Source organism: Monodelphis domestica, chromosome 6 (genome assembly GCF_027887165.1).
Source record: "Monodelphis domestica isolate mMonDom1 chromosome 6, mMonDom1.pri, whole genome shotgun sequence".
In the NCBI taxonomy this organism is placed as follows: domain Eukaryota; kingdom Metazoa; phylum Chordata; class Mammalia; order Didelphimorphia; family Didelphidae; genus Monodelphis; species Monodelphis domestica.
In genome coordinates, this window is record NC_077232.1 from 156,478,636 (window position 1) to 156,505,980 (window position 27,345).

General features: G+C 36.7%; 1 protein-coding gene across 2 annotated transcripts in view; it reads left to right on the forward strand.

Annotated features, from left to right (window-relative positions):
* STAP1 (signal transducing adaptor family member 1) overlaps positions 1-27,345 on the forward strand; it is a 93,258-nt gene that overhangs the window by 14,689 nt on the left and 51,224 nt on the right. For both annotated transcript variants that reach the window (XM_016423226.2, XM_001367372.5), the window contains exon 3: positions 3,351-3,537. In XM_016423226.2, coding sequence (XP_016278712.1) covers positions 3,418-3,537 — 120 coding nt within the window. In that variant the 5' untranslated portion in view covers positions 3,351-3,417. The remainder of the gene's footprint in view (positions 1-3,350; positions 3,538-27,345) is intronic.

Below are 27,345 nucleotides of genomic sequence, written 5' to 3' on the forward strand. Positions count from 1 at the left end.
TGAAGTAGCCCCAAAAAGAACAAAGATGGAAAAATTAAAAAGTGATAAAGCAGATAGAACCCTGTTACCATTTTTAGGAAACAGACCTGGCTTCCCTCCCCCAATAGGTCAAGCTGTTTATGCAGATAACAAACTGGTTTCTACTTAGCTTGGGGGGCAGGAGGCAAAGAGGAATTTCAGGAATATCAAAGAGTCAGAGAACTGACATTTGACTAAGTGAAGATAAATACTCCTTCAATCACAGCCCCAGGATCGGCTTCTAGTCTCCAACCTCGAATTCCTGTATTAAAGTCTGTTCATTGTCAGATAAGAACCTGTATGTGAAGAGAAATAACTTGTCCTATATAAACTGTCTCTTAATGTCAAACCGATGCAATTTTCCGTTAGGAAATTCTGTCCCGGCTGGTAGATTCTTTATTTCTCTCTTTTATTAATAAATTACAGTTCCAATAATTGAAATTCTAGATGTTTGAACTCATTTGTGAAGTATACCACTTCAATATATATAGAACTGAGACAATATATATTAGAAAAAAAAGAAGAGCCATTTCCCAGTTGATAAGCAGTGAAAAGATATAGAGTTTTTAGAAGAAGTCAAAGGTATCAAAAATTACATGAAAAACTGCTCTAAATTTCTACTAATTAGAGAGATGTACATTAAAAGAACTCTGATATACCAAATCACACCTTTCAAATTGACTTTTACAGAAAAGGAAAGTAACAAATGGCTGGGGGAGATGTGGAAAAATAGGTACACTTTTGCACTGTTGATGGAGTTGTTAGCTAGTCTAACCATTTTGATAATGTAAAGATAAAGTAAATAAATATAATTATGTACAAAGTGGTACAAGATAGTTCAGGAATGAACATCCCTAGTTCCTTATATTTTGATTTTGATGTAATATATATATATATATATATAATTTATGCATGTATGTATATCCTATACATTTATATGTATATTAATCTTTTTGCAATACAAATACAATGATTCAATACAATACAAAAACAATTTCTATTTGCTAGGAACTTATGAAGGTAATTGGGGAAAACAAGTATATATATATATATATATATAAATTCTTTCTATTTCTATATCTAGTGCTTGGCTCATTGTAAGCACTTAATTAAGTACCTTCTGATTGATCTTTGATTGATATTAAGAACAAAAGGCTTAGAACAGATGAGAACTAACTTCATGTATCTGAATGGCTATGGACATTGAAGAAAGATTTGATCAGATTAGATCTAGAAGGTAGAACTAGAAACAACATATAGAAACTGAAAAGAAACAAATTTATATTTGCATTATGAAAAACTTCTAACAATGGGAACTTCTGGGTTCAGCTCTAGATTGGGGACAGATGAAGGACAGAGAGCAAGGTTAGATTACAATATGCTCTAATGGCTGGCAGGGATCATAGGAAGCTTGGAATCCAGCCAAGGATTGCCACTTTCCTGGGTTACCAGAAAGGAGGGGAAATACAGTAACAGTGTCCAGTGGTGACAGTTCTTGTTGCATCCAGAAAAGAAGATAGATAGGAAGCAAGGTTAAGAGTAAACACTCTAGAAGGGCTGCCTATTAACTAGTAACCCTACTACTTCTGTCAAATAGGTGACATGCTTCTAGTCATTTTCTTTAATTCCTCTTAAGGTAACTCCATATATCTATATTTAAAGCTCTATCAGAAAGCAATAATTTTTGGGCAAAGGGAGTTTGACCCCATTGAATGAATAGAAATCCACTAACCCCTTTCCAGTCAACATGATTCATTGCATCTAAATCTGTGGATCTAAAGAATTCTGGCCCTTTGATTTATGACAGAAAACTGTCTCTTCAATCCTGTGTAAACCTTAAAATTCCTTAGACTTATAAATGTTGGAAATTTCACCATTGGGATGGATGATTACACCTCTAATAAATGTTGGTGGAGAAGGTTCTGATCCTTCTCTCACCTCATTCCCATTCAAATAGCCAGGAAATATCAGTTGCTAGCCACAGGACACAAGCAAGATTGGGAAGAAAGAATTATGGAGAATGGCTTGACATCAAATATATATTTGGGGCATAGTGATTATATAAATTGTTACAACAATAGGAGGTGCCATCAACATTTCAACATAAAAAATCATTATTTGCCCTGAAACATTTTAACAGAAAAAACATTTTTATACTCTAAATTTCCATTTACAAAAGAATAAAGTTAAATATTAATTTTTTAAAAGTAAATTAGCTACCACCTTTAAACTAATATTAAAACCTTAAGAGGTATAGAATATAAATGTTTTAAATTTATACCATTAAGCTGGTTTTGTAATGTGCAGGTTCTGGGGATACAAAGGTGAAAACAAAGTTGTTCTTGACCTCAAAGAGTTTATATGTTAGTGGGGAAAAACAGTGTGTATCCACACAAATATGTACAAAATCTGTAAAGATCTACATATACATGTATATGTATATTTATAGTCATTTATCCAGTACTAGATCTGAAGTCAAATCGCTCTCCAGATACTTATCACCTTTGGGTAAGTAACCTTCTGAGTCTCAATAGCCTCATCTATAAAATGATGAGGTTGGACTAGATGGTCTTTGAGGTCCCTTCCAGTTCTAGATCTATGATCCTATGACTATAAGGCCTCTGGAGAGAATTTTAATGATATTATTGGGAAGGAAATTACTTTATTGCACTGCAATACAGGTCAACCTCTCCAGCTAGTAATAAAAATAATTCCTGAGAGCACTCTAAATTGTTTCTGCACACCTACCTCTGATGCTTTAGATATGCAAAGCCCGCTAGTTAACATAATCCCGTTTGATCTTTAAAGCAAGCCAGTAAGGTAAATACCATAAGTATTATTTCTTCCATTTTACTGATGCAGAAACAGTCATAGAAAGACTAATTCACTAGGGCACGGTCACATGCACACCCAGCTAATGCTGGGTCTGGGAACTGAACTTGATTCCAAAGCTAGCGTGGTTTCAACTCTCTCATTTCAAGAAGTATAAAAGTTTTCAAGTGTTTCCCTAAGGTTCTCTTTCCCCCATGCCCAGAATAGGACAACAGGAATTGAATTACCTTTTAATTCCATCTTTTTAGTCCTAGGACGGTGTTAATCTTTTGTTTCTTTGCTTCTTTAAGTCTTGTGCCCGCTATGACTATAGTGGAATAAAACCGAACCTATTCCCATTCCTCCTCACATTACAAAGAGAAAAAGAAAATAGGATGCTGGCAGGGGAGGGAAAGAAGGGGGAGTGGATGCCAAAGGGAGGGAGGGAAAAGGGAGGGGTTGTTAAAAGCAAGTGCTGAGACTTCCTCTTTGCACTGTTTTCTTTTCCTATTACACCGCAGAGAGAGAGCGAGAGAGCTGTCTTTGGCTGAAGCCGGAGACGTTCCCAGCACACCCAAGACAGAGGTTATGATGGCGAAGAAGCCCCCCAAGGCAGCCCCGCGAAGAATTTTCCAGGAGAGAATGAGGATCACATCCCTGCCTTTGTACTTTGAAGGCTACTTGTTAGTGAAGCGGGCAGAATACCAGGTAAGGCTCGAGATCCCACATGCAAAGTCCTGGCTGATATTGCCAGCTTTAAAAAGCCACTAGAGAGACTAAATGGAGTAAACGTGATACTTGGGAGCTTTTTGGGCTCTGCTATTACATGGAAATGCAAGAGACTTTACCATGTTTATAATTAAAATCAAATGCTGCAATTTAAAAATACTTACCCCCAAATATTTGGGTATCTTATTGGTGATTTCAGCCAAGTAGGGATCTCCTAGGGAAGGATTCCCTCTACCAAAGAGGACTGATGTGATGTCTTTGAAATGTAAAGGCTTAGTGAAAGGACGACCGGTGAAGCAACTAGTCAGTCACACAGGAGTATGTGGCAAAGCCTGGACTTTAGAGGCCAACTCTTCCTGACACCCAGGCAAGTTCTGTAATTATTATTCTAAGCTGCCTCTTCTGAAGTTAAAATGATACCAAAGTTTTGCTGAAAATTTCCTCCAGGAAGACCTCACTAAACAAAAGAATGCTAGCTTAAGAATGTTTTAAAATTTTCTAGGTAGCTCAGTGAATTGAGAGCCAAGTCCAGAGACAGAAAGTCTTGGGTGAAAATATAGCCTCAGACACTTCCTGGCTGTGTGGCCCTGGACAAGTCACTTAAATCCCATTGCCTAGCCCCTACCACTCTTTTCTGCCTTGGAACACGGTATTGATTCTAAGACAGAAGGTAAGGGTTTTTAAAAAAATCTTTAAAACAATTTTTTTTGTGGAGCTGCACAATCTATTAGCTATAGAAGATGAAGATGTTTTGAATTTGAGATTCAGAACTGCATTCTCATACTGACTCAACTATTTACAAGCTATGAAATAGTGAGCAAGTCAATCTCACTGTACCTCAGTTTCCTCATCTATAAAATCAGGAAATTAGACTAACTGATCTCTAAGACTGGCACTATTTCTAGAATATATGCTTTTGCGTTCATAATGTCAGAGTTATGTGTGCCAGGGAGAAAAACATATCAATAAGTTGTGAAAGAATATTTGATCACTTTGACTTATTATTTTCAGCTCAGAGGTTCACGATTATAATTTTTAAAATTAAATATTCTTATGAAGAGATATATTTTAAGAATACAATTTAGTTTAGTTATTATTATAAAAAATACAATTTAGTTATGCAATTCCTCAGAAATTTAAATACGCTGATAGGCAATAACAGAAAAATTTACAGGGGGATAATGAAATAAAAATTCAGGTAATTACAATTTGTGCTTCTCTATTTTAAAAATTATAAACTAAGTAACTATCAACACAAACAAATGTTTGTATATATTAGTAATAAAATTATTAAATCTGGTTATACATTGTTTAACAATTGTGCATATTAATTTTATGAAGGTAGCAATAAAACATTTTTTGCATTTCTGTTCTCTTTTCAATTCTTTTCTCTACATTTCCCCATATTATTCCCCATATTCCCCATATAAAATAATTATTATTATTTTATAATGTAATTATTATTATTTTATAAAGCAGTTGTAGTCAATGTATATATTATTGTTTAATGCTGCTTTCTTCACTTAAATTTCTTCATAAATCTTCCCATATATTTTTCTACTCTTCATATTTGTCATTTCTTATGGAAGAGTACTGTTTTTATTCATGTTACTATTTCCTCACTTTTATTTATAGAAATCTATTTAGCTATTTCTTAATGGTTGGATACTTTGAGTTGTCTTTTTAAAAATTATGCATGATGTTAAAGTATATATTTGATGCAGTCTTTTCTCTCCCTTAATAATTACATTTTTAGAGTGTAATCCTATTCTCCCCCACCTGCCCCCCCACCCAGTCTTAGAGATCAATTAGTCTAATTTCCTGATTTTATAGATGAGGAAACTGAAGTACAGTGAGATTGACTTGCCTACTATTTCATTGCTGTAAATAGTTTAGTCAGTATGAGAACGCAGTTCTGAATCTCAAATTCAAAATATTAAATGACATTTTAAGGGTATAATCCTATCATAGAATCATTGAGTAAAAGGAGATGGATAGTTCTGCAGTTTTATTGTATGATCCCATACTATTTTCCAAAAAGATTGTACCAACTCCCTGCTGTATTGATAGCATGATAGTAGGCTTTATATCTTCCAGTTTTACATTTCATAATTTTCAACTCAGCCAATTTAATAGACTATTTTATTAGCACTTCTTTAAGTAGATTTTTGGGGTAGTTATTGTTCATTTGTGTTTTTTTAAATGGCTTTTATTGTTAAACTTAACAAGCATCAACAAAAAAATGAACATTTATGTACACAAAGAGCAGGGTGGGGGGAATCCATCAAATTGTGAATTTTTGTGCTGTACAGCTTGTTTTTTAAATGCATATTTTAAAGTTATCATGGGCTTTCTAAAACAACCCTGCTTGTCTTTTGAACTTCCTTCTGCTTTCTACTGTTTTATTTTTTTATTAAAAAGATTCATTGATATTCTTCTCTTCCTTTTCTTAATAGCTAAAAGAATTTTATTCATGTGGTAGAAAAAAAATGTGAGAGTAATCTTATGCTTCTAGCTTTGGGATCCTTTCATAAGGTGCCTGATAAGCCAGTCACCTGTACTGGGAGCTCCCAGCATACTGAGTCTAATCTGGGTAGAAACTGCACTTGAATTAGTCTAAAGCAGTACTTTTTATATAAAATTGAGTTCTTTGTTTAGGAGCTAATTCAGAAATTGGCTTATGCAGCTGGTGTCACTCAATAGTTTAACAATTAGGTAGTAGGTGATATACAACATATAACAAATAAGAGAATTCTGTGGTTGGATTTTTTCCCTTTAATATCCTCACTACTCTACAATTTTTCTCAATTCCCTCCCCAAAGTAAAGACCTTCCCTTATGCAAAATAACTATATTTAGCAAATATGCATACCCAAAACAGAGCTCAGATGGTAGTTAGAAAGTTTCTACTGTACAAAGACTATGAAAAAGAAAATATTTTCTCCTATCAATGCTATATCTTGCATTCTAAGGGGGCAGGAGGAAGGGAGCGAACAAGATGTACATAGGGAAAGAGCAATATAATAACCTGGAGGAAGAGAAAAGGGAAAATCTTCTGGAGGAGGTGTGACTGAATCTTGGAGCGATCTAGAGATTTCATAGGGTGGGATAAGGAAGAAAAACCATTCCAGGTAGAGGGGCTTATATTTTATCTTAGAGGCAACAGGGAGATTCTGAAACTTCTTGAAAAAAAAAGTTATATGGGGGGGGCAGCTGGGTAGCTCAGTGGATTGAGAGCCAGGCCTAGAGACTGGAGGTCCTAGGTTCAAATTTGGCCTCAGCCACTTCCTAGCTGTGTGACCCTGGGCAAGTCACTTGACCCCCATTGCCTACCCCTTACCACTCTTCTGCCTTGGAGCCAATACCCAGTATTGACTCCAAGACAGAAGGTAAGGGTTTAAAAAAAAAAAGTTATATGGTCAGAAAAGAGATAGGAGGCATCCTTTCTGCTGGAGTTTTTAATTCAAAATCACAGCAATGAAGACAAGAACCACCTAGACAACAGTGTCAAAAAAGGATTAACACCCCCCAAAAGAGCCTCCCATGCACCCAGAGTCTCCTGGCAGCCTCAAAAAAGACCACAGTTTTTGTTAAGAAAAAACCCCTCAGAGTTAAAACAAGACAAATCAGATAACTCCTAAAAAGAGGTCTTCTCTCCAAAAGAAAAGGATCCTGCACATCTAACAAATATAGGCACCACTACCCTTTTCAGAACTATGGTGAATTCATCACGTTGTAAGGGGAAAGAGCCAAAATTCCCAAGTGATAATGAAGAGGTTAGGGAAATTATTCAGTATCATCCAAACCATCTGGCCAAGACAGAGAGCAAGGACAGCCAGGAAAAGATCTGTTGTGGTATAGTACAGTGGTCCAAATACAATCAATATTCAAGTTATATTTAGTCATTCAGTTTTTGTCTGCATGTACAAAGGTTATAGGATATCTGAAATATGGTCCTGATTGGACTTTGGCACTAACCATGAACTTCCACACCAGGGTAGACTAATGGGAAAAGGGCTTTTCAAAGAAGGGGTCACCAGTGAGTGAAACACTAACAAGAAAGGAAGTTTAAAAAAAGTACCAGTCATATCTTTGACTGGGGAAATGGATTTGACTTAAAATTTTGCATTAATAAAATTTTAAAGTTAAAATGTCACCTGTGTTCTAGTGTAGAGAGAGTGTTCCATCACACAAAAGAATGTGGACTTGAGTGGACCCAAGTTCATTCTAGGGACAGGTTGACCTCCAGCTTTTTTCTTGATCTGGCTCATTAAACCCCAGTCCTAGGATAGAAAAAACTGCAATGAAAATCTCTTAACCAAAGCTAACTTATGACTCATGTCTCAGTCTTCCTAATTTGGATCAACAGAGCCCCTTCTAAAAAGCTAATGAGTTTACAAAGTATTACATACCAGGTATTAAGACCACTATTTTCACTCCCACAAAAGAAATTATTAAAACCCCAAATACTGATAATTATATATTGATAAATACTTAAAATATGAGATAGTAATCCATCACTCCTATTATATTCATAAGAACCAAAAATTCCCAGGTGATTTGTGGAACTTCTGAAAAGGTTTTTTATTTTCCTCTTGGATCTGTACTGTTTGAACAGGAATTTGTGGTGTATCTTCTGGCAATCCAGGAATACATGACTCATCCTTGTCATCTCCTCTGAGTAGGACCCATCTGGGCATTGACTCCACATCTCTCAAAGCCATGAGATAGTCCTCATCTAAGTATCTTTATTTGATTACCCATGCTTAGAGGAAAATTGCAAAGTGGAGGAGGCAGCTGGAGATTTACAATCCATGTCCAGTGTCACAGAGAAAAACACATATGCGCCATGTGTATGTTTCTGAGAGAAACAAATCAATAAGAGGAAGAGATCACAGAGACAGATTATACTTCCATTGTCAGAAGTCAGAAGTCATGGAGTCAATTTTCTTGGTCAGAAAATTTCAGTGGCATGGTAGAGAAAATTCAAAGGAAATTTACAGATATGAAAATTCTTTATATCAAGGTAAATCAATAACTTCTCTGCAAGTTTCCATATTAGAGAATGCTTGGGGTCCCAAGAAGTTAAAGGACTTCCTGAGGATCAAAGATCCAGGAGATTTCAGTGGCAGGACTTAAACCCAATTCTTCTAGGCTTCTTGAGGCCAGCTCTCCATTCAGTATACCACGTTACCTCACAATACAATGTGGAGTGGAATATGGATCCAATCCCATTTCTCCCATACTGTTATTTAATATTTCTAACAATTATTATTGATTATTTAGATCCAGTTTTAATTGTATGAAAAGTATTTTGTAGTTGTAATCATATAATTCCTATGTTTGTCTTGGTAGGTAGTTTCCTAAATATTTTATATTGTCTATAGTGATTTTAAATGAGGTTTCTCTCTAACTCCTGCTGCTGTTTTGTTGAAAATATATAGAAATGCTGATGATTTATGTGGGCTTATTTTGTTAAACTTTGCTAAAGTTGTTAATTATTTCCAGTAGTCTTTTAGTTAACAGTTATTATTGAATATTAATTCCTTTCTTCAAAGTCCTATGATCTCAGATTAATCAAATACAAGTCTATTGCATAATTTTGAATTATGAACAAAAGAATTGGACAGTTTTTCTACTTTTTATTAAATTCCAGATACTTTTCCTAATAATTATGTTATAGTGCATTTGAGATATATTATTAGACCCTCTTTTTTGAAATTATTCTCAATATTCTCATCCATTTCTTCCTTTATATAATCTCTCCTTCTTTTTCCCAGTCTCTTTCAGTGGCAAACCTTCTTTTTGCCAAAGTCAACATACATTTTATTTTATCATCTTCTTTCATTGAACACCCTCACCCCAAAAAAGAGCATTTCTATACACACAGAAAAGCACAAAAAAGAGGATTCTACATGAAATTAGGTCTCTATCTCACACTTCCTGTCCATTTTTTAAAAAATGTATTAAACAAATTTTATATAAAATTTCCAAATTTTTTTTATTTTCTATGCTACTTTTTTCCTATGTTTATTTTGGGTGTATCCCAGGCTTGGTCATTAGCCCTTTATCCTCTCCTTCCACACCCTTTCCTTTGAGTATCTCAACTAGATCCTGTGATTTCAGTTATCATCTCTATGCAGATCTCTTAGTCCAGCTTTGAATTTTGCCTTTGATTTACTCATCTCACCAGTCTTAGTTCCTGAATTGGGACTTTATGCCAAGTCCAGGTTTTTCCCTATGTTACACTTTAGGGTGAGGTGATCAGCCTTGCTTGGTCTTGTCTCTGATCACCCTGGCTTCTTGCACTGACCTGAACTGCATGGGATTAGGTCCCATTCAGAGCACTCCCTCTCTTTAGGGTCCTTTCTGTTCTCTCAGGACAGAGTTTTAGTGTCCTTAAATCTCCTAGATTTAGGGTGTCTTGGTCTGAGTATTATAGTAACAAGCCACTTTCCATTGAAACCCCAGTACTTTCAATGTCCCTACCATCCCAGGGCTGTCATGAGAATCCTTTCACTTTACATGGCTCTAGACACTGATTTTTGAAGGCTCCATGTGTCTGGTTGTACCTTTGCTGTCACTGCCTTTACTAGGAGGCCCTCTTGTGCCTGAAAGGGATGATCTCTTCATCAGTCCTGGGGTAGAAAGAACAGCCTAATGTATGTAATCCAAGCCCCAAAACCCACTGGGACTCTCTCCTAATGGTGGAGATCAATGTCCCACCCTGTGTGAGGGGGAGCCTAGAATTGTTAAGAGTAGGGCAGTATAATCTCTTCAAGTCTCTTCTTCGTCTTTGGGTTCTGCAGTGGCTTTCAGTGCTTCTGGCATCCAGCTTCAAAAAAAGAAGATGGACAATGCCAAACCAACTTCAAGTTACTGAAGGGAGAATAAGGTTCTTGGAAGAAGGTTAGATGAGATGAGTTAGCAATCTCCATCAATCAAAGACTTGGGGTAATTTCCCTTTTGGTGTGCTCTAGGGCCTTCTCTTTTGATTGAATTGTTATTCCACTTCCTTGTGAGATTTTCTTGATTATAGTTTGATATATATTCTCCTATGTATACTTTCTCTGATTTCTATATTACTACTGATTTGGATAAATGGGTTTCTTTTCTACTTGCTGTGTGGGTTCATTGTGCAACCGTTGTTCAGTGTACAGGAATGGAGTCAAGGCTTTGATATAAAGGTTGGGTCCCTTCTTTCTCCATTAATGAAAGGGCAATCAGAAATTTAGCTCAAATCTTAAAATCACATCCACTATACTAATCATATAGTTAAGGGAGCAGATATAGCTCTCTATGAGAAGAACAGAACAGTAGCCTCCAGTTCCAAACTCGTGCTTCTCCTCTTGGCAAGAATTAAATTCTCCCTTAGAGAATGATGGTGAAAGAAGAAACTAGAGATGTCTATTTGGCCTTTCTTCAAGCCATACAATAACACCTCCATACCACATGTGGGGGACATTCTCATTACATCTATTTTCTCATTAGATTTCTTGATCTTTATTTGGTGTGAAGTACAGTATGGGCATAAGGGAGCTGAGCAGTTTGCCATCTTGTCAAGTATCTGCGATTTCCAGTTGAACAATGTTCAACAATTACCCAATGATGTAAAGCTGGAGCTCAAGAGAGAATTTAGGACCGGATATGTAGATTTGGAAGTCATATGCAAATAGATTATTTTTTAACCCACTGGATCTGATGATATCACCAAAAGAAGATATAGTTATATAACTGAAGCAGGACCATGACAGAATAATTTTGGGGGCCATCCATAGTTAGGGAAAAGGACATGGATGATGATATAGCAAAGGAAACTGAAGGGAGTTTAGACAGAAAGAAAATCAGAAGAATGATGAACACAGAGGAAAAAAAACAGAGGTAGGAGAGAGTTAACTTAAGGAGGAAAAGATGGTCAGCAATGTCAAAAGCTTCAGAAAGGAGAAGAAAAATGAAGCCTGTGGAAAGGAAAACATCAATCAATAGAGAAGACATCCCCTCAGGCTATCATAGTTGGCCCATTTCTCAGGAACCCCATTTTTCAAAGATAGCCTCTCAGCAGGGGATATCTCTCTCCTTTTACCTCACCAGCATCCATGTTTCCTCTCTCCCTTCAACTCCTCCATTCCATATTACAAAACCTTCCTTATCCCCTATATACTTCAATCCTCCAAAATCCCTTTAACAAGCTTGAGGAAAGGGTATTAGATTTAACAATTAAGAGATTGTTGATAACCTTTGAGAAGCCAATTTTTTCTTTTGTGATGTCCGAAGCTAGATTACAAGGAGTTGAGAAGTAAGTATGAATTGAGAAATGTAAGGAAGAAATTAATCCAAAGTGTGGGGGAGGTGCAAAGAAGGAAAAAAAAAATCAAAAACCCCTCAACATTCCAGTCAGAGAACAGAAGGGGGATAGGTGAACTCTAACTGTCACTCTGTCACTACTTCTTCAGTTGAAAGCAGGAGGAAGGAGGCAAACGTCCCAAGCTGGGAAGAAGCCAGATCTCTCTAGGGGTCAACCACTTTCCCTGTGAACCCCTGGACACCTCTTTCCCGGTTTTCAACAACAGCACAGAGTCATTTGTGAATATTGTAGACAAGGACTTTGAAAGGAAGCCATCTACAGAGAAATCTGCTATCAAGATCTCCTACATTTCTCCCTGACCTGTTCCTGGACTCTTGAATTAAGAGCTAGTTAGCTGAGGGATAGGGATCAACCAGCAGCTGGCCAGAAGAGGATTCAAGGGAGCCTTGAATCCTGAGAACTTGTGGGGGCAGTCTGCTAGAAGGGACAAGTGTTAGGGTTTCCTACTCCCCACTTTCCTTGCCTGATACCCCTACCTCTCCTTCCCTATGGGAATCCAAATAAATTGTTTACTACTTTAGAATTAGGTCTGACTGGTTTCTGACACTAGAAAGGGGACAGAAGATTTTGGAGAATCACATCTCTCCCCCAAAAGGGGAAGGTTAGCTCAGGATCCCAGTCATCCAAACTGCCTAACCCAAGGAACAACAGCTCTCCTTGATAGTGGGGTGACCCCAGGTTTCTAAAAGGAAATGATAGTGGGTGTCCCTAAGGAGACCAGAGGCAGAAGAATTCATCCTGCTTCTCAACAGTAGCTGGGACCAAAGGGGAGGCAGTGGGTCATCTTACCAAAGCTAATCTCTCCTTTTCTTGTCCTCCATCTCACAGAACTATTCTCTGAGGAGACATATTCTCTCTGTCAGGGGGACAAGACTTGGTTACCTCTCTCCCAGAAAAGAGAGGGGCAGAAGAATCTCTTCACCCTCTCTCTCCATTTCCCTCTCTCTACTTTCATTCCCCCTGTTACCTTCTCAATCCTTCTGTTACAGTGGCACCCCAGGTAGCTGGATAAAAAGAATCCTCCATTAGCAGTTACAACTGGCAGTGATTGACAGTTGAGAGTGATTGGGGGGAGGGGCATCCATCTTGTACATTAGAATTATGTGAGTCCAGCTCACAGCAGGGAAGGGGCTTACAAGGCAAATTTAAACTGACTTTTTTCTTTGGGGGGGCTTGGATAGATATTAAGGTGAAGGTGGGGTACAGAGAGAAGCAGAATGTACCAAAAGATACTGTGGGCTAGCCTGGTGCTAGTGATACTGGCCCGTTTGTATTACTCAATCTTTGGGGCAATTTCTACTATATTCTATGATTTCCTGGAGGAAGTCATGAATATAACTAAATATTGGGAACAAATGAAAATATAAATGACATCTTTATGGCCAATGTTCCCAGCAGTCTATGGATCTGTCGTGATGATTTGGCAATTTTATACAATTAGAAAAGGACTTAAAGTAATCTTGGGCAAGGGTGACATTAATAACTTAGACAATAGACTTGACAAAGTATTCTCACAGATGGCAGCCATTACAGACATGTACCAGGACTTCATGGCAAAGATGGAGAAACTGGGAATGGGGAAATATTCTCTGATAGAGACTAACAGTGACAATGACAAAGACAAGAACAAGGATGCTGAGACAGTAACAACATCTGCTCTGACTGTAGGAATTTGCACAGAAAAAGTGATGGTGGATAAGCAGACCAATACAGACCCAATACTGATCAAGGGAACTGCAGAAGCACAAAAAATTAGACCTCTTAGAGACTTTGCTAAGTACACACAATATTCAGGAGTCCTACATATGAAGGTCCATAAATCTTTCACAGGACAGGATTTAGAGACCCTACAAAAGAGAATGCCCCAGTTCTTCATAGAACCTTTTAAATGTTTGTGTGAATTGACATGGGTATTCAAGCTTTTCGAACTGAGTTTTGAGGACATAGACATTTTACTTGGGGAACTTTTTAGCCCACAAGAACAGGACAAATTCCTTAAAAACGACCAGGGAGGATGAGAATTTGACTAGCTGACCCAAATTTCATAGATATGTGGACTATTCTAGGCACCAAAATGTAACTTATGTGAATCTTAAAAACTACTCAGACTGTACTTTAGAAGATTTGATTTAGTTATTTCCTTATTGTAATAATGGAGATACTTGGTCTAACTGAATTAGGAATGTCTTGGGAACTTTACATTACTCCACCCATACTTAGACATACTTTAGGGGAAATTAAAGTTGTAAACTCCTGATTGAACAATGAAGGTACTTAACTTATACCTTATAGTGAAGCTAGAACCTTAAGCTAAGTCTATTTTTAGATCTTATAAAAAAAGGTGTTAAGTACCTGTAAAGGTTAAATTAATCACAAAAAGTTCAAGTAACTCACAAAAGGTAAGCTTAACAAAGACGTGTGAAGTGCAGAAAATATAATCTAAGCAGAGAAGGTGAGAACTAAAGAGTGGTGAGAACTAAGAATGGGCAGTCCTGGGAAAAAAAAGTGTCTACTGTGATTGGTAGGCATGAAAATTTAGGGGAGGTGACATAAGAGAAAATTTCTTTAAAAGGAGGGGTAAAAAGTCAGTTCAGGCAATTCAGTTTGGAGTGGAATTGGGTTCTGAACTCAGTTCAGGAGATTGAGTTCAGTGGAGGACTGGAACCCAGCTTGGAGATGGTCTCATGGTGAGTGATAAGACTGACTCCCTTTCCTTTAGACTCAAGAAGGCCACTTTGGCCAAGGCCTTTAACTACTGCCTGGCTCAGCCTGAGCCAGAGCAGTTTAAATTAATTCTCTGTTTCTCTCTCTCTCTTTCTCTCTTTTCCTAATTCCTTCTCTCTATATTAATTAAAATCTCCATAATTCCCAGCTGACTTGGGTATTTTATTATTTGGGAATCATCCCTGATGACCAATTATTTAGGTTTAAGTCACAAAGCTAAAATTATCCTTATACTTATTTAAGAAAAGCTTGTGAAGATCTCCTTGAAGAGATAAAATAATTTTGTATTTGCCCAAAGGCATGGGGGAAATTTGAAGAGAGAAATTGAAATTGAGAGAAATTGGAAGAGAGAAAGAGATGCCAAAAGACATATTAGACATAAAAAACAAGATATTTGAAATATACAGGGGCACAGAAGAGAGTAATGGGATGAATAAGGAACAAATCAAGAAATGTCTAGAAAATTTCCTGATATGCAAATATGGGTTGGGAATAGGGAACACAGGAGTTCATAACAAGTCCGTAAATCAAATCCAGTATCACAACAGAGACTTGAACAAATCCAAACACTTCATTAATTCTCCAAACCCCAAAAAGAAGGTAATAGGCAAAAAGCAAGAGACAGAACAAGAAAAGCTCAGAGTTATAGATTAAGGCATGCAAAATTCCATACCCCCGCTTTCTAAAGAACAAGGGCAAGCTTCTACACAGAGGGAACCAAAAGATTGTGAACAAAAATCCAAATTAAATCCTAAAGCAAAAGGTTTCTTACCCAAACAACAATTGATCTACAACCCTCAATTAAAACACAGAAGCAGAGAGTCTTCTCAAACCAACACAAAAGACCACTGAGAGAAAAAACTGGGAAGGGGAGAGCATCGTTAAAACTCCAAACCAAAAGGACATGCTGTCCCATGAGCCAGCAACTTCCACAAACTCCAATGAGATGGGTGATGAAAGAAAGAAAGAGGATCAAACAGCTGTACCTTCTCTAGAAAACTTTAACCAAGAGCTTATTCAAAATCAAGAAGCAGCTGTGTCATAATCTGTAACCGGAAACCAGAAAAACCCAACATTAGACAATTTACACACAAGTGATCCTACAAGGGCCATAGACACGAATGAAGAAGATTGCACACCAGTGCTAACATCACCTGATACAATATCATTCTACACAAATGAAAACCAAACCATAATAACTTCACAAAACGGGGTAGAGAATCAATATCTCACAGAAGGGGAAACAGATGGGCAAACAGCAAAATCATTTGGGAAGATTTAGTTCAAGGCATGAAAAGCACACAATTACTGAATGCCATGGTACCTGCCATTCAGAATGAAAAACAAGGTTTAGAAAACACTGGATTAGGATTAAAACAAGTTGCAACTCTGTCAGAGCTTGCATTACAAAGTTACAAACAAAATTATACAGTTGCTAGAACACAAACTGATGAAGAAATAAATACCTTGATGCTTCTGTATCATCTTCCTTTCTCTAACTTAGAACTCCTCACAAGCCAAGATGCAGTACCTGTCTATGACACAACATACCATGACTGGTACAAGTTCTTTGGGGGAAAAATACAAGAAAGGAGCTTACACTGACCCCATGTGGGACTAGACAAAAGACTTTAAAAACTCAATCTTTAAAGAAGCACAACCAAATAAGAATTATTTGCCTCCTCAATCCTCAAACACTAAAAGTCAAACAATGCTAAAGATGCCATCGGGGCACAATCAAACAATCTCACCTTACCCAAACATGAAAATAGCAAAGTTAAAGTATACTTTGTGTCTGAAAAATAGGATTTCTTCATTTCAGTGTACCAATGATCTGAGAACTAGGGGAAGTCAGCTAGAGATCATTGTCTTAAACTGGAGAAGACAAACTAGTTTGGAAGAACCCAGGTTGTCAGCAAAAAAAAAAAAAAAAAACAGACCAGCTCAATACCATCTGAGAAATTCTAAGGCACCCAAGGGAAAGGAACTAAGGCACTGGGATAAGAAAAGGGATAAACAAAAATAAAGCTAAGCCAAGGTAAAGGTCAGAAAGATACATTATCACAAATCCATAACATTTCTGATACTGCAGCCTGCGTACCTAGAAGATTCCTTTCCATTGGGGAGCTACCACACTCCAATCCAGCATCCCTGCAGTAACCTCAAACAGTCCAAGGGGCATTCTGCATATCAATCCAGGAGAATACAAAGAAAAACTACAAATGTAGCCAGTTTCCCTCATCCTCCATCCAGAACAAGTTCTCCTCAGGTGGAGGAAGGGAGAGATGGCAGCCCACCGAGATATAGGCCTAGAAACCTCCACTTACAGGAATTAGATATCTGCAAGAATACAGTTTGTAGCTTCTGGGACAAGCTCAAATGGAAAGCCAAATGAAAACAACATCCATTCCCAGGCTGCTGATTGAGGCAGTCCAAGACTTTTGAGAAGGAAAAGCCCATCCTTTGATCTCAGAAACATCATTGCAGACTGCTTCCAAAGAGGAGGGCAAAAGCCACCCTCAAGAACCAATGCCTAAGAAATCAGACATTGTCCATTGTTACAAGATAGAGGGACAAACACAAAAATAGATATCATGCCTCAACTAGCCAAAATGAAATGTGATCAGAAAACACTCCAGACCATACACAAGATATACAGACTCAAAGTGAAATTGACATGAATAGGGAAAAACAACTACTGAGAGCCCAGAACAAAGAGATGCTAAAACATAAATAATGACAGAAGGGCAAACTGATCATAAACCTAAAAGTAAAAAACAAACAAAAACCCATACTCTCTCACTATCTCTCTATCTCTTACTCTATGACAAGAAAGATAGCACACACACATATACAAAAAAATCTTATACCAACAAAGAAAAAAAAACTTTACACACATTTTTACTCACACTCACAATCTTAACAATCTTAACCAATCTTACACACACACTCATCCAATTGGACACAAGTCTTACCTACCTACATGTTCCTGTAAAAGAAGACAGAAGAATCTACAATGAAGGTGAGACAACAGTCAAGCATGTTTTCCCACACAGACGAAGAGTTCAACTAAAGACCAAGACCAGGAAGAATCCTTCCAGGACCATCATAGACTTTAAATGAACAATAAGAGACAGACAAAAGAACTTTAACCCATGAACTATGTAGAACAAAGAACTTCAAGGACCAGATCATGTAAGATGGTATGCCACAAACATATAAACCTCACATTAAGGACACAGATGCAACACACACATAAACCTGTAATAAAAAGATAGAAATGTCAGCCAACATGGGAATAAGATCCATCGGCAGGGAGTAAGTATGTACATGCCACACAACATACTTAGAACATAACTATAAAACACACTGATTTAGGGGCTTTGTCATAAATAAGTGAGGCCCATGATATTGAAAAATGTTTATACTTATAAAGTTCTTGCAAAACTCAAACAGGTAGAAAAGAACTAGAAAAAAACCTTTTCTGTCTGCTTGACTCCAAAGCAGAACTCATGTATGTACATATGTAATATGTATCACATATTATGTGTGTATCACATGTAATGTTTTTGGAGTAAACATACATGTGTATAATGTAAATTTTAGAGCACTAACATACTAACATAGGGTAAGAATCAACTAACAATCTTAACACAACTTAGATCAGGGAAAGAATAGACAGGGCCAAAAAGGGAAGTTCAAAGCTTAAAGAGCCAGCGACAGGGAAAGAACAGGGCACATAATATAGGCAACTTAAATATCTTAAAATATTAAAGAATTTGTAATAGCTAGAGAAGTTAAGAAAACATAAAGATAACATAAGAGTTAGAAAAATGTTCCCATAGTTTTGAGATCATTAAGATATTGTTGCCAAGTAGTTTCAAATCATTATTGTTGCATATTGTTCTGGGACACTGTTAGTCCAAAATCTGTTATTCAATTGTATCTACCCCTTGTAACAAACCACATCTACCCCGGATATTTCCCCAGAACCTTGTCTTAGTGTAGACTTAGGTAGCTAAGGTAAGATAAGAGTAAGATATAGTTAAAGGAAAAGAGATTTCTTATTTTGGGAGGTGGGATATTGAATATAGATAGATAGAAATATAGCACTAAGGAAACAATGGTAAGTAACTTGTCTAACCTCGGAGCGTTTGTCAAGTTGACAAAAACGCACAAGGAGAAAAGGGAGATTTTGTAAGGAAATAATTAATCCAAAGCATGGGGGAGGTGCAAAGAAGGAAAACAAAAAACAAAAAACAAAAAAAACCCTCCACATTCCAGTCAGAGAACAGAAGGGGGATGGGTGAACTCCCACTGTCACTCGGGGAATGTCCCTGTGAACCCCTAGACACCTCTTCCCTGGTTTTCAACAACAGCACAGAGTCATTTGTGAATATTGTAGACAAGGAATTTGAAAGGAAGCCATCTACAGAGAAATCTGCTATCAAGATCTCCTATATTTCTCCCTGACCTGTTCCTGGACTCTTGAATTAAGAGCTAGTTAGCTGAGGGATAGGGATCAACCAGCTGCTGGCCAGAAGAGGATTCAAGGGAGCCTTGACTCCTGAGAACTTGTGGGGGCAGTCTGCCAGAAGGGACAAGTGTTAGGGTTTCCTACTCCCCACTTTCCTTGCCTGATACCCCTACCTCTCCTTCCCTATGGGAATCCAAATAAATTGTTTACTACTTTAGAATTAGGTCTGACTGGTTTCTGACACTAGAAAGGGGACAGAAGATTTGAGAGAATTACATCTCTCCTCAAAAAGGGGAAGGTTAGCTCAGGATCCCAGTCATCCAAACTGCCTAACCCAAGGAACAACAGCTCTCCTTGATAGTGGGGTGACCCCAGGTTTCTAAAAGGAAGTGACAGTGGGTGTCCCTAAGGAGACCAGAGGCAGAAGAATTCATCCTGCTTCTCAACAGTAGCTGGGACCAAAGGGGAGACATTGGGTCATCTTACCAAAACTAATCTCTCTAGTTCTTGTACTCTGTCTCCCAGAACTATTCTCTGAGGAGACATATTCCTTATGTCAGGGAGACAAGACTTGGTTACCTCTCTCCCAGAAAAGAGAGGGGTAGAAGAATCTCTTTACCCTCTCTCCCCACTTCCCTCTCTCTCCTTCCATTTCCCCTGTTTCCTTCTCAATCCTTCTATTACAGAAAGTAGAAACAAAGAGTAGAGAAGGCTTTAAGGAGGGTTTTGACTATGAAATATAGAGGTCAATACTTTCTATTTTAAATAATTGTTTTTGCTAACTAGAGGCTAGTTAGGTCATGTGTGGTTTGTCCAGGATGTGGGTATGGGAGGGGAAATGTCCAGCATACTTTTCCACTAACTCAAAAGTCTCTTTTACTATCATCATCTTTATCTAACCCCCCTGACACCCATCTATTTCTCTTCAAGATGAAAGTAGGTGAGACTCCAAATGGTGAATGTAGGAGTTTTCCTGTTGACCCAACCATGACCTGAGAAGATAAATGGTCTCATCTCTAACTTGTAAAAAGGAGACAGGAAGTAAGGCAGAAGGAAACTATTGATTTAAAAAATATATATTTTATTTCAAATAACAAGCATTCATTTTCTCTCTCAATCACTTTTAACACTCCTATTTAAAAGAAAAAAAGATAAACCAAACCCATTCCACAAATATTCATAGTCAAGCAAAACAAAATCCCATATTATAGAATGTCCAAAAATCTTGTTTCATTCTACCTCTTGAGTCCATTTTCTCTCTGTTACAAAGTGAACAGGATAGAGTCAGTCGTTTCATTCATGAAAGTTCTCAAGTCTTTCAAAGTTTTTTGATATTAAGTATAAGTTAATCTTCCAATTCTGCTTACTTTTTTGTTTATCATTTCATGCAAATCTTTCCATGTTTCTCAGAAACTGTCCATATTGTCATTTCTTAGAGCATGGTAGTACTCTGTCATATGAATATACCATAATTATTTTAGCCATATCCCAGTTGATGATCATCCACTTAGTCTCTAGTTCTTTACTATTATTCAAAAGAATTGCTATACATATTTTTTTGTATATATTGATCTTTTTTCTTTTTACTTTCATCTCTTTGGGTATAGGCCTAGTGTAACCGTGAAAATGTGAGTTTCAAGACTGTGAATTGCTAAAACTGTAAAGATAATTTTTAGTGTCTTGATTTAAATAAAAAATAAGTGGTCGCCATGGGAAAAATCCCCAAATATGAAAATACCCAAGTCAGCTGGGTTTATGGAGATTTTAATTAATACAAATGAGGGGATTAAGGAAAGGGAGAGAGAGAGAATAAGAGAAAAATAGTATGAAGGGCCTAGGCCGAATGACCTAGGCTTGAGTCTTAAGAGAGACTAGTCAGTCTTTAATCACTCACCACAAACTAAACAAAGCAAAACTCCAGTCCTTCACTGAAATCCTCAACTCCTGAACTGAGTTCAGAGACCCAGCTCCTCCAACTAACTCCACAATCCAACTAAATTCAGAGAGCCAGCTACTCCAAACTAACTCCAAACTCCCCCTAAGTTCAGAGAGCCAGCTCCTTTTAAAGAGAAATTTCTCTTTTGTCACCTCCCCTAAATTTTCACATCTACCTACCAATCACAGTAGACGTTTTCCCCAGGACTGTCCATTCTTAGTTCACATCTTCTTTTGTTATCACTTTCTCTGATTAGATTATATCTTCTGAGTATTTCATATCTCTTTGCTAAGCTTGCCCTTTGTAAGTTGCTTGACCTTTTAGTGATTAATTTAATCTTTATAGGTACTTAGCACCCTTTTGTATTAGATCTAAAAATAGACCTAATTTAAGGTTCTAGCTTTACTATAAGTATGAGTTAGGGACTTTTCATTGTTCAGTAGGAGTTTACAACTTTATCTCCCCCATAGGCACTGTCATGAGTTGGGTGGAGTAATTTTAAAATTCCCAAAACATTCCTGATCAAGTACCTCCATTTGTTACAATATGGGGAAAAGCTTAATCAAATTTTCTAAGGTACAATCTGAGCAGTTTTTAAGATTCACACTAGTGATGGTATTGCTAGGTCAACAGGCATACACAATTTGGTAAATCTTTGATCATGGCCATAGTTCCAAATTACTTTCCAGAATGACTGGAGCAACTCATACTCCTCTCCCTCCCCGTGTGTTTTTCCTTAAGTCCCTACAACACTTGCCCACTTTTATTCATCTTCACCAATAGGATGGCTGTGAGGCAATTGGTGGTTTGAAGCATTTTTTCATATGGCTGTTAACAGCTTGTACTTCTTCCTGCCTAGTCATATATTTTGATCATTTATCATTTGAGGAGTGGGGGAGCATATTATTGGATGTCTCCTCCTATCACGCAATGCCCTTATCATCCTAGTTACCCATTTTATCCTTCCTGCATTTCTTGCACTTGTCTTTTGGGAAGTCTTTCCTAGGGAGAAAGGCACCTTATATTATTGGATATCTGGGGCTCTTATGGCCATAGACTAAATGGAGGCTAGTACTGAGAAGCAAAGTACTTCATTTTTTTTCCACCTTCTCTGCACAAGCACTCAACTTGGGGCTAACATATTGATTAGAGGATTGGGGGCTATCTGCCATTCCCAAACTTGCCCTATTTCTCACAACCTACTCTGGGCTTTGGCTTAGGTGGAAAGTACCTGTGTTACAAATGAGGCTGACCAAGAAAAAAGACATTTCTGAAGCCAATGACCTCAGATCCTTGAAGAGTGCACCTAGAGTATGTGTGATTCTATTCCTTTCAAAGTCACAGGGACTGGGATCATTCAGTAGATGCTGTTCCACTGTGACAAGATTCACAGCCATACCTTTACCTATCCATGGCTAGGTAAAAAATTCCACCGAGGCCAAAACCTTCCTTTCCTAACTCTAGTTATAGTTCTGTTAATCTCATATGTCTGGGAACTTTAAGTGGCATACTGGCTATACGTAAGTGGGAAATGAACTTGCTAACTTCTTAAGGCTCTTAAAAGTTAAAAATTTAAAAGTTATTGGATTTTTTACTGTATGATCAATTTTTATTTAATTTATAACTTTTTTCTCTGATAATTCTACAATTATTATATTTTGAAGCTCTTCTGTGAGAAACATGAATATTATTCCTGTTAGCTTTTTTTATAGATGGTCCTACTGAGATTGGTTAAATTGTGCATAGATGGTAAAGAACAAATTATGAAAGATGAATAAATTATGGTCATACTTCAGTAATAGGATATAGCTATGATTTGATCAGTAAGGGTACTCCTGTCAGTGCATGCTGTAAAACTTTTTCATAGGACTGTTTTGGATCTGTTCAAGGTTTGTTTTTAAACTGCAAAAAGACAAAAATGGAAACTGATAAATATTGCTGGGTTATAGGGAAATAAATACACTAATGCACTGTGAGTAGAACTGATCCAACTATCCTGGAAAAGAATTTGGAACTATTCTCCCAAAGTTACTTAATTGTACATCCACTTTAATCTTACAATAATACTACTAGATCCATACCCCAAAGAGACAAAATAAAATAGAATGATGAATATGAATAAAAATATAGTAGTTTTTTGTAGTAGCAAAAAAATTCTTGGACACTAAAAGTTCAATCTATTGGTTAATGGTTAAACATATTATGATATAAAAATGGAATGGAATGCTATTGAACTATAAGATCAGACAAAATCAATAGTTTTAGAGAAACCTGGGAAAACCTGAATAAACTAATAGAGTCAAATTAGCAGAACTTGGAGAACAACTTATGCAATTGCAATGATATTATAAAGGGTAAAAAAGCTTTGAAAGACTTAAAAATTTTAATCAGCGATGACCACCTATGATCCCAGAAGTCTAATTTTGAAGCATACTACCTATTTCCTGACTGATAATGGACTCAAAATGCAGAAGGGATTTACTTTGATTGACTACCAATTTTTGTTACAAATGTTTTCTTTTTCTTTCTTCTTGTTCAATTGGGAGGAGCTAGGCAGGAGAGAAATAAATTATTCTGAATTGATAACATTTTTAATGGAACATTGTTTCACCACTGATATTTATAGCAATTTGTAGTGTCAACTCATTCTTTCCATCCCTATATCACTTCTTTAAAAATATTATAAGCATAAAATACCAAATAAAATAATTTCTATATACATAATAAAATAGAAAAAGGATTGTACATGAAACTGAAAGTTTTTATTATGTAGGGTTTGTTTTTCTTTTTTTAAAAATAGTAAATTCAATATATAACATTTGGAGTTATTATTCTTATCAGTAATTCTCTTTGGCCTTCCTTCTGTTCTTTTATTTGTATTCAATAAATGGTTTAGTTAAAAAGAAAGAGGGAAAACTGTTTTGATGAGACCTCTTCTTTTGGGGGGGGGCACCTATTCCTACCACCATTTATTGCCATGTTATTCCCAGACTGAAAAAGGAAAAGAAAAAGAAAAAGTAATCCATCACTGTAAATATACATAGTTAAACAAAACAAATTCCCATATAGGGTGTGTCTGAGGATACATATCCTGTTCTTCCTCTTCAGTTCAGAACCTTTCCTATCAACTTTCCATTGGTAGGGAAGACACAATGGATCTGGCTCAGTAAGAGGAAAAAGGAAATACTAAATGTTAATCTAGAAATACTTCCTTATTTGTCTACTTTTCTTATTTAGTAATTCAGTAAGTTGATTTAAATTCTTTTTTTTAACCTTCAAATAATCCAAAGTTTATACCTCTTAAAAAAAACTTCTCTTACACTTTAAAAAAAATTTACATAGTAATCTATAAATCTACATACTTCAAAATTTTTAGAACAACTTTATTTATTTGTCTGAGTATCCCTTCTGCAGAGGCATTTGTATTTTTGGTTTCTGTATTTTATTATTGAGTCTTAAAATTTGAAATGTATAGTATCCTAAGACTCTCAGGGCTTTTTATATGAATTATTGTATAACCACTCTTCCCACTTCCTGAATTTGTGAAGTTGTTTTTGGAACCTGTGCAGTGATGTACATTTGCCCTTATTAAATTCAATTTATATCAAGTTCAACCCATTATTCTAGTCTGTTGAGACCCTTTTTGAATCAGTCTCTGCTATACAGTCTGTGAACTATCTTTTCCCAGCTTTATTTTATCTATAAATCTGATTTTATGGTCTATGCCTTCATCTAAGTCACTGATAATGTTGAAGAGTATAGGGACAACAGACTACTGGACCATTTAGTTCACTCTAATCTCCCTATGAAATGAGGGGGATGGACTAAGTGCTCTCTAAGATTCTGTCCAGCTCTCCCAATTTCTGTAACTATTTACAGTTCACACAAGTGAGACCCCAGGAAGAATCAAATGATCTTTTGATCTTTACACCTTCTATAAATATATTGTCTGTTCTTTGGTTTCTGTCTGTGGCTATGATTCTCAAGGCTTCTTAGAGTTTTCAGTTCTGCTGTTTCTCTTAATGGTCTGCTTTTACTCAAAATGGATCATCTAAATTTTGCTACATACCAGTTTGTTTCCAAACAGTTCCCCAATGAAGCTCATACTTATACAACAAAATTAGAAATATGGAATTATAATATGATATGTGATAACATTTATTTCTCTCAGCTTTCATGGACTTGCTCCTATCACCTATATACACAGCAGTTATTATAGTTTTCCTTTGTCATCTATCCCCCACATGTATAGAGCCTAGCTTACAAGAATTACAAAAAGTTTAGCTTCAGTGCGAGGATCCTGATTATACTCCCAGACTTAGTATATATATATATATATTACCAAAACTTCTCTTAATGAGTACAAGCAGGGATATGCTAGAGATGGATCATTTGGGCTTCTGAAAACCAACTGTTAAATTTTCACTCAACTACCAAATCATGGCTTGATTTATAATATTTTTATCTGTAGATTTAAGAATATGAGAGAGAAAATGTTAATGCAGATTAGACTTAATCCCCCCAGAATATTACCAGGAGATCTCACTTACAAAATTAAACCTAAGGATTCTTATATACCCACTTAGATAGGACCCTCTTTTCTAGGCATAAAAACTTCTGGCATATCTGTGCTCTGAATTCCCCAACCTATATCTGGGTCATGTTGATTCTACCTTCTGACCCTGTACTTTGTAACAATGTTTTGTTGACTATCTCCTTAGGCTTTGTGTCTGTTGTTAGATTCTATGGAAACATGTATGTTGAGAATAAAACTGTGTGCCAAGTAGATGTATGATCATGAGGATATTAAATAAAGCCAAGTCTCTGCCAAGGCAGAGCAGTTTTTCCTGTGAAACCTGTGCTGAGGGTTGAATAGAAAGCTGTATCCCATTCATCATTTGCTGACACTGTCCCACCTCCAAGATCCCATCCCCTGTGGGAGGTTGGTCCACCCCACAGCATTCTATGACAAATTGGGCATTGAGTTCAAATGGGAAATCTTTGGGGAGAATGGTGGGATTCAAATCCTGAGATTAGGAAAAGAGCTGCTATCAGTCTAAGGCTCAGAACAAAACCTCACATCTGTTGGTAAATCTCCCAGAAGTCCCCTTTCTCCAATATTCCAACTGCCCTGCCTGTCAGTCTTGCTTCTTGTAGTGTCCCATTTCTACTCTGTGTTAAAATTTCCTCTTACATTCGTCCCCTTTCACAATACAACCTACCCAAGGTTGTCATCATGAATATTTACATTTACCATTGAGTTAACTTATGCTATTCCCTAATCTACTTCCCCCAAATAATAAAAAAAAAAAACCCTTTCTTGCACTATACTATTGTCAACATGGAATCTAGAGACCCCAAACTTGTAGCCTAGTAAGATCTTGATGAACCTCAAGTTTTAGGAATAGCTTTTAGCAGTTTCAGACTGAATAATGAACCCTAAGGTAAATACAATCCACTTGAGTGGAGTATGCAGTGCATCAGTTTTGAAAGCTGAAGGTACTAGGTTTGATCCTCAGAAGGAGGGTGTGATATACTGGGAGAGGCTTCTGGAGACAAGAAGAGTCACTTGGCTTGGGTTTAGCCTCCACCTCAAGTGGATTGTCTCAGTGCTAGCCTGAGATTCCCTTCAGGGTAGATTCTCACAGGAATAAGGAACAAGCCCAAGCTTTGGGGTCTCCAACTTATAAGCTAGTCCTAAAACTTGAGGTTCTTGAGGTTCATCAGATCTTACTAGACTACAAGTTTGAGGTTTCTAGATTCCATGTTGACACTATGTTATGTTCCTAACTAACTATACCTGAACTAAGACATTTTCCAGGAAAGGTTTGGGTTAGGAATATTGGAGTTTACAAAATGAATTCAGAAAGTATAAGCAAATGTTGCAACACAAGATTAAGCAAAACAAATATCAATAGACTTACTATTAGTATTCCTATCTTTCCATTCTAAACTAATTCAACAATTCTCTAGCTATGCTTATCAATCTGCAAAATTATCTTAACTATAACTTCTTCCATTAACACAATTTTCAATTAATTCTATCAAAGTAAACTGTTCTGCTACTGTAGTTTAAATTCTATTCCTAGGAAACTTAATGACCTATTAATTCACTACAATAAGCCTTAACCTTAATGCTAAACTGTTACAAGATATTGTGCTAACTTTCCTAAGCTACCTTATTCGTGGTCTATCCATTATGTACACTCTATGCTACACTATTACCCCTATCTAGATACAATTATCAATACTATGTTACACTAATTTCTCTATTCTATTCTATACA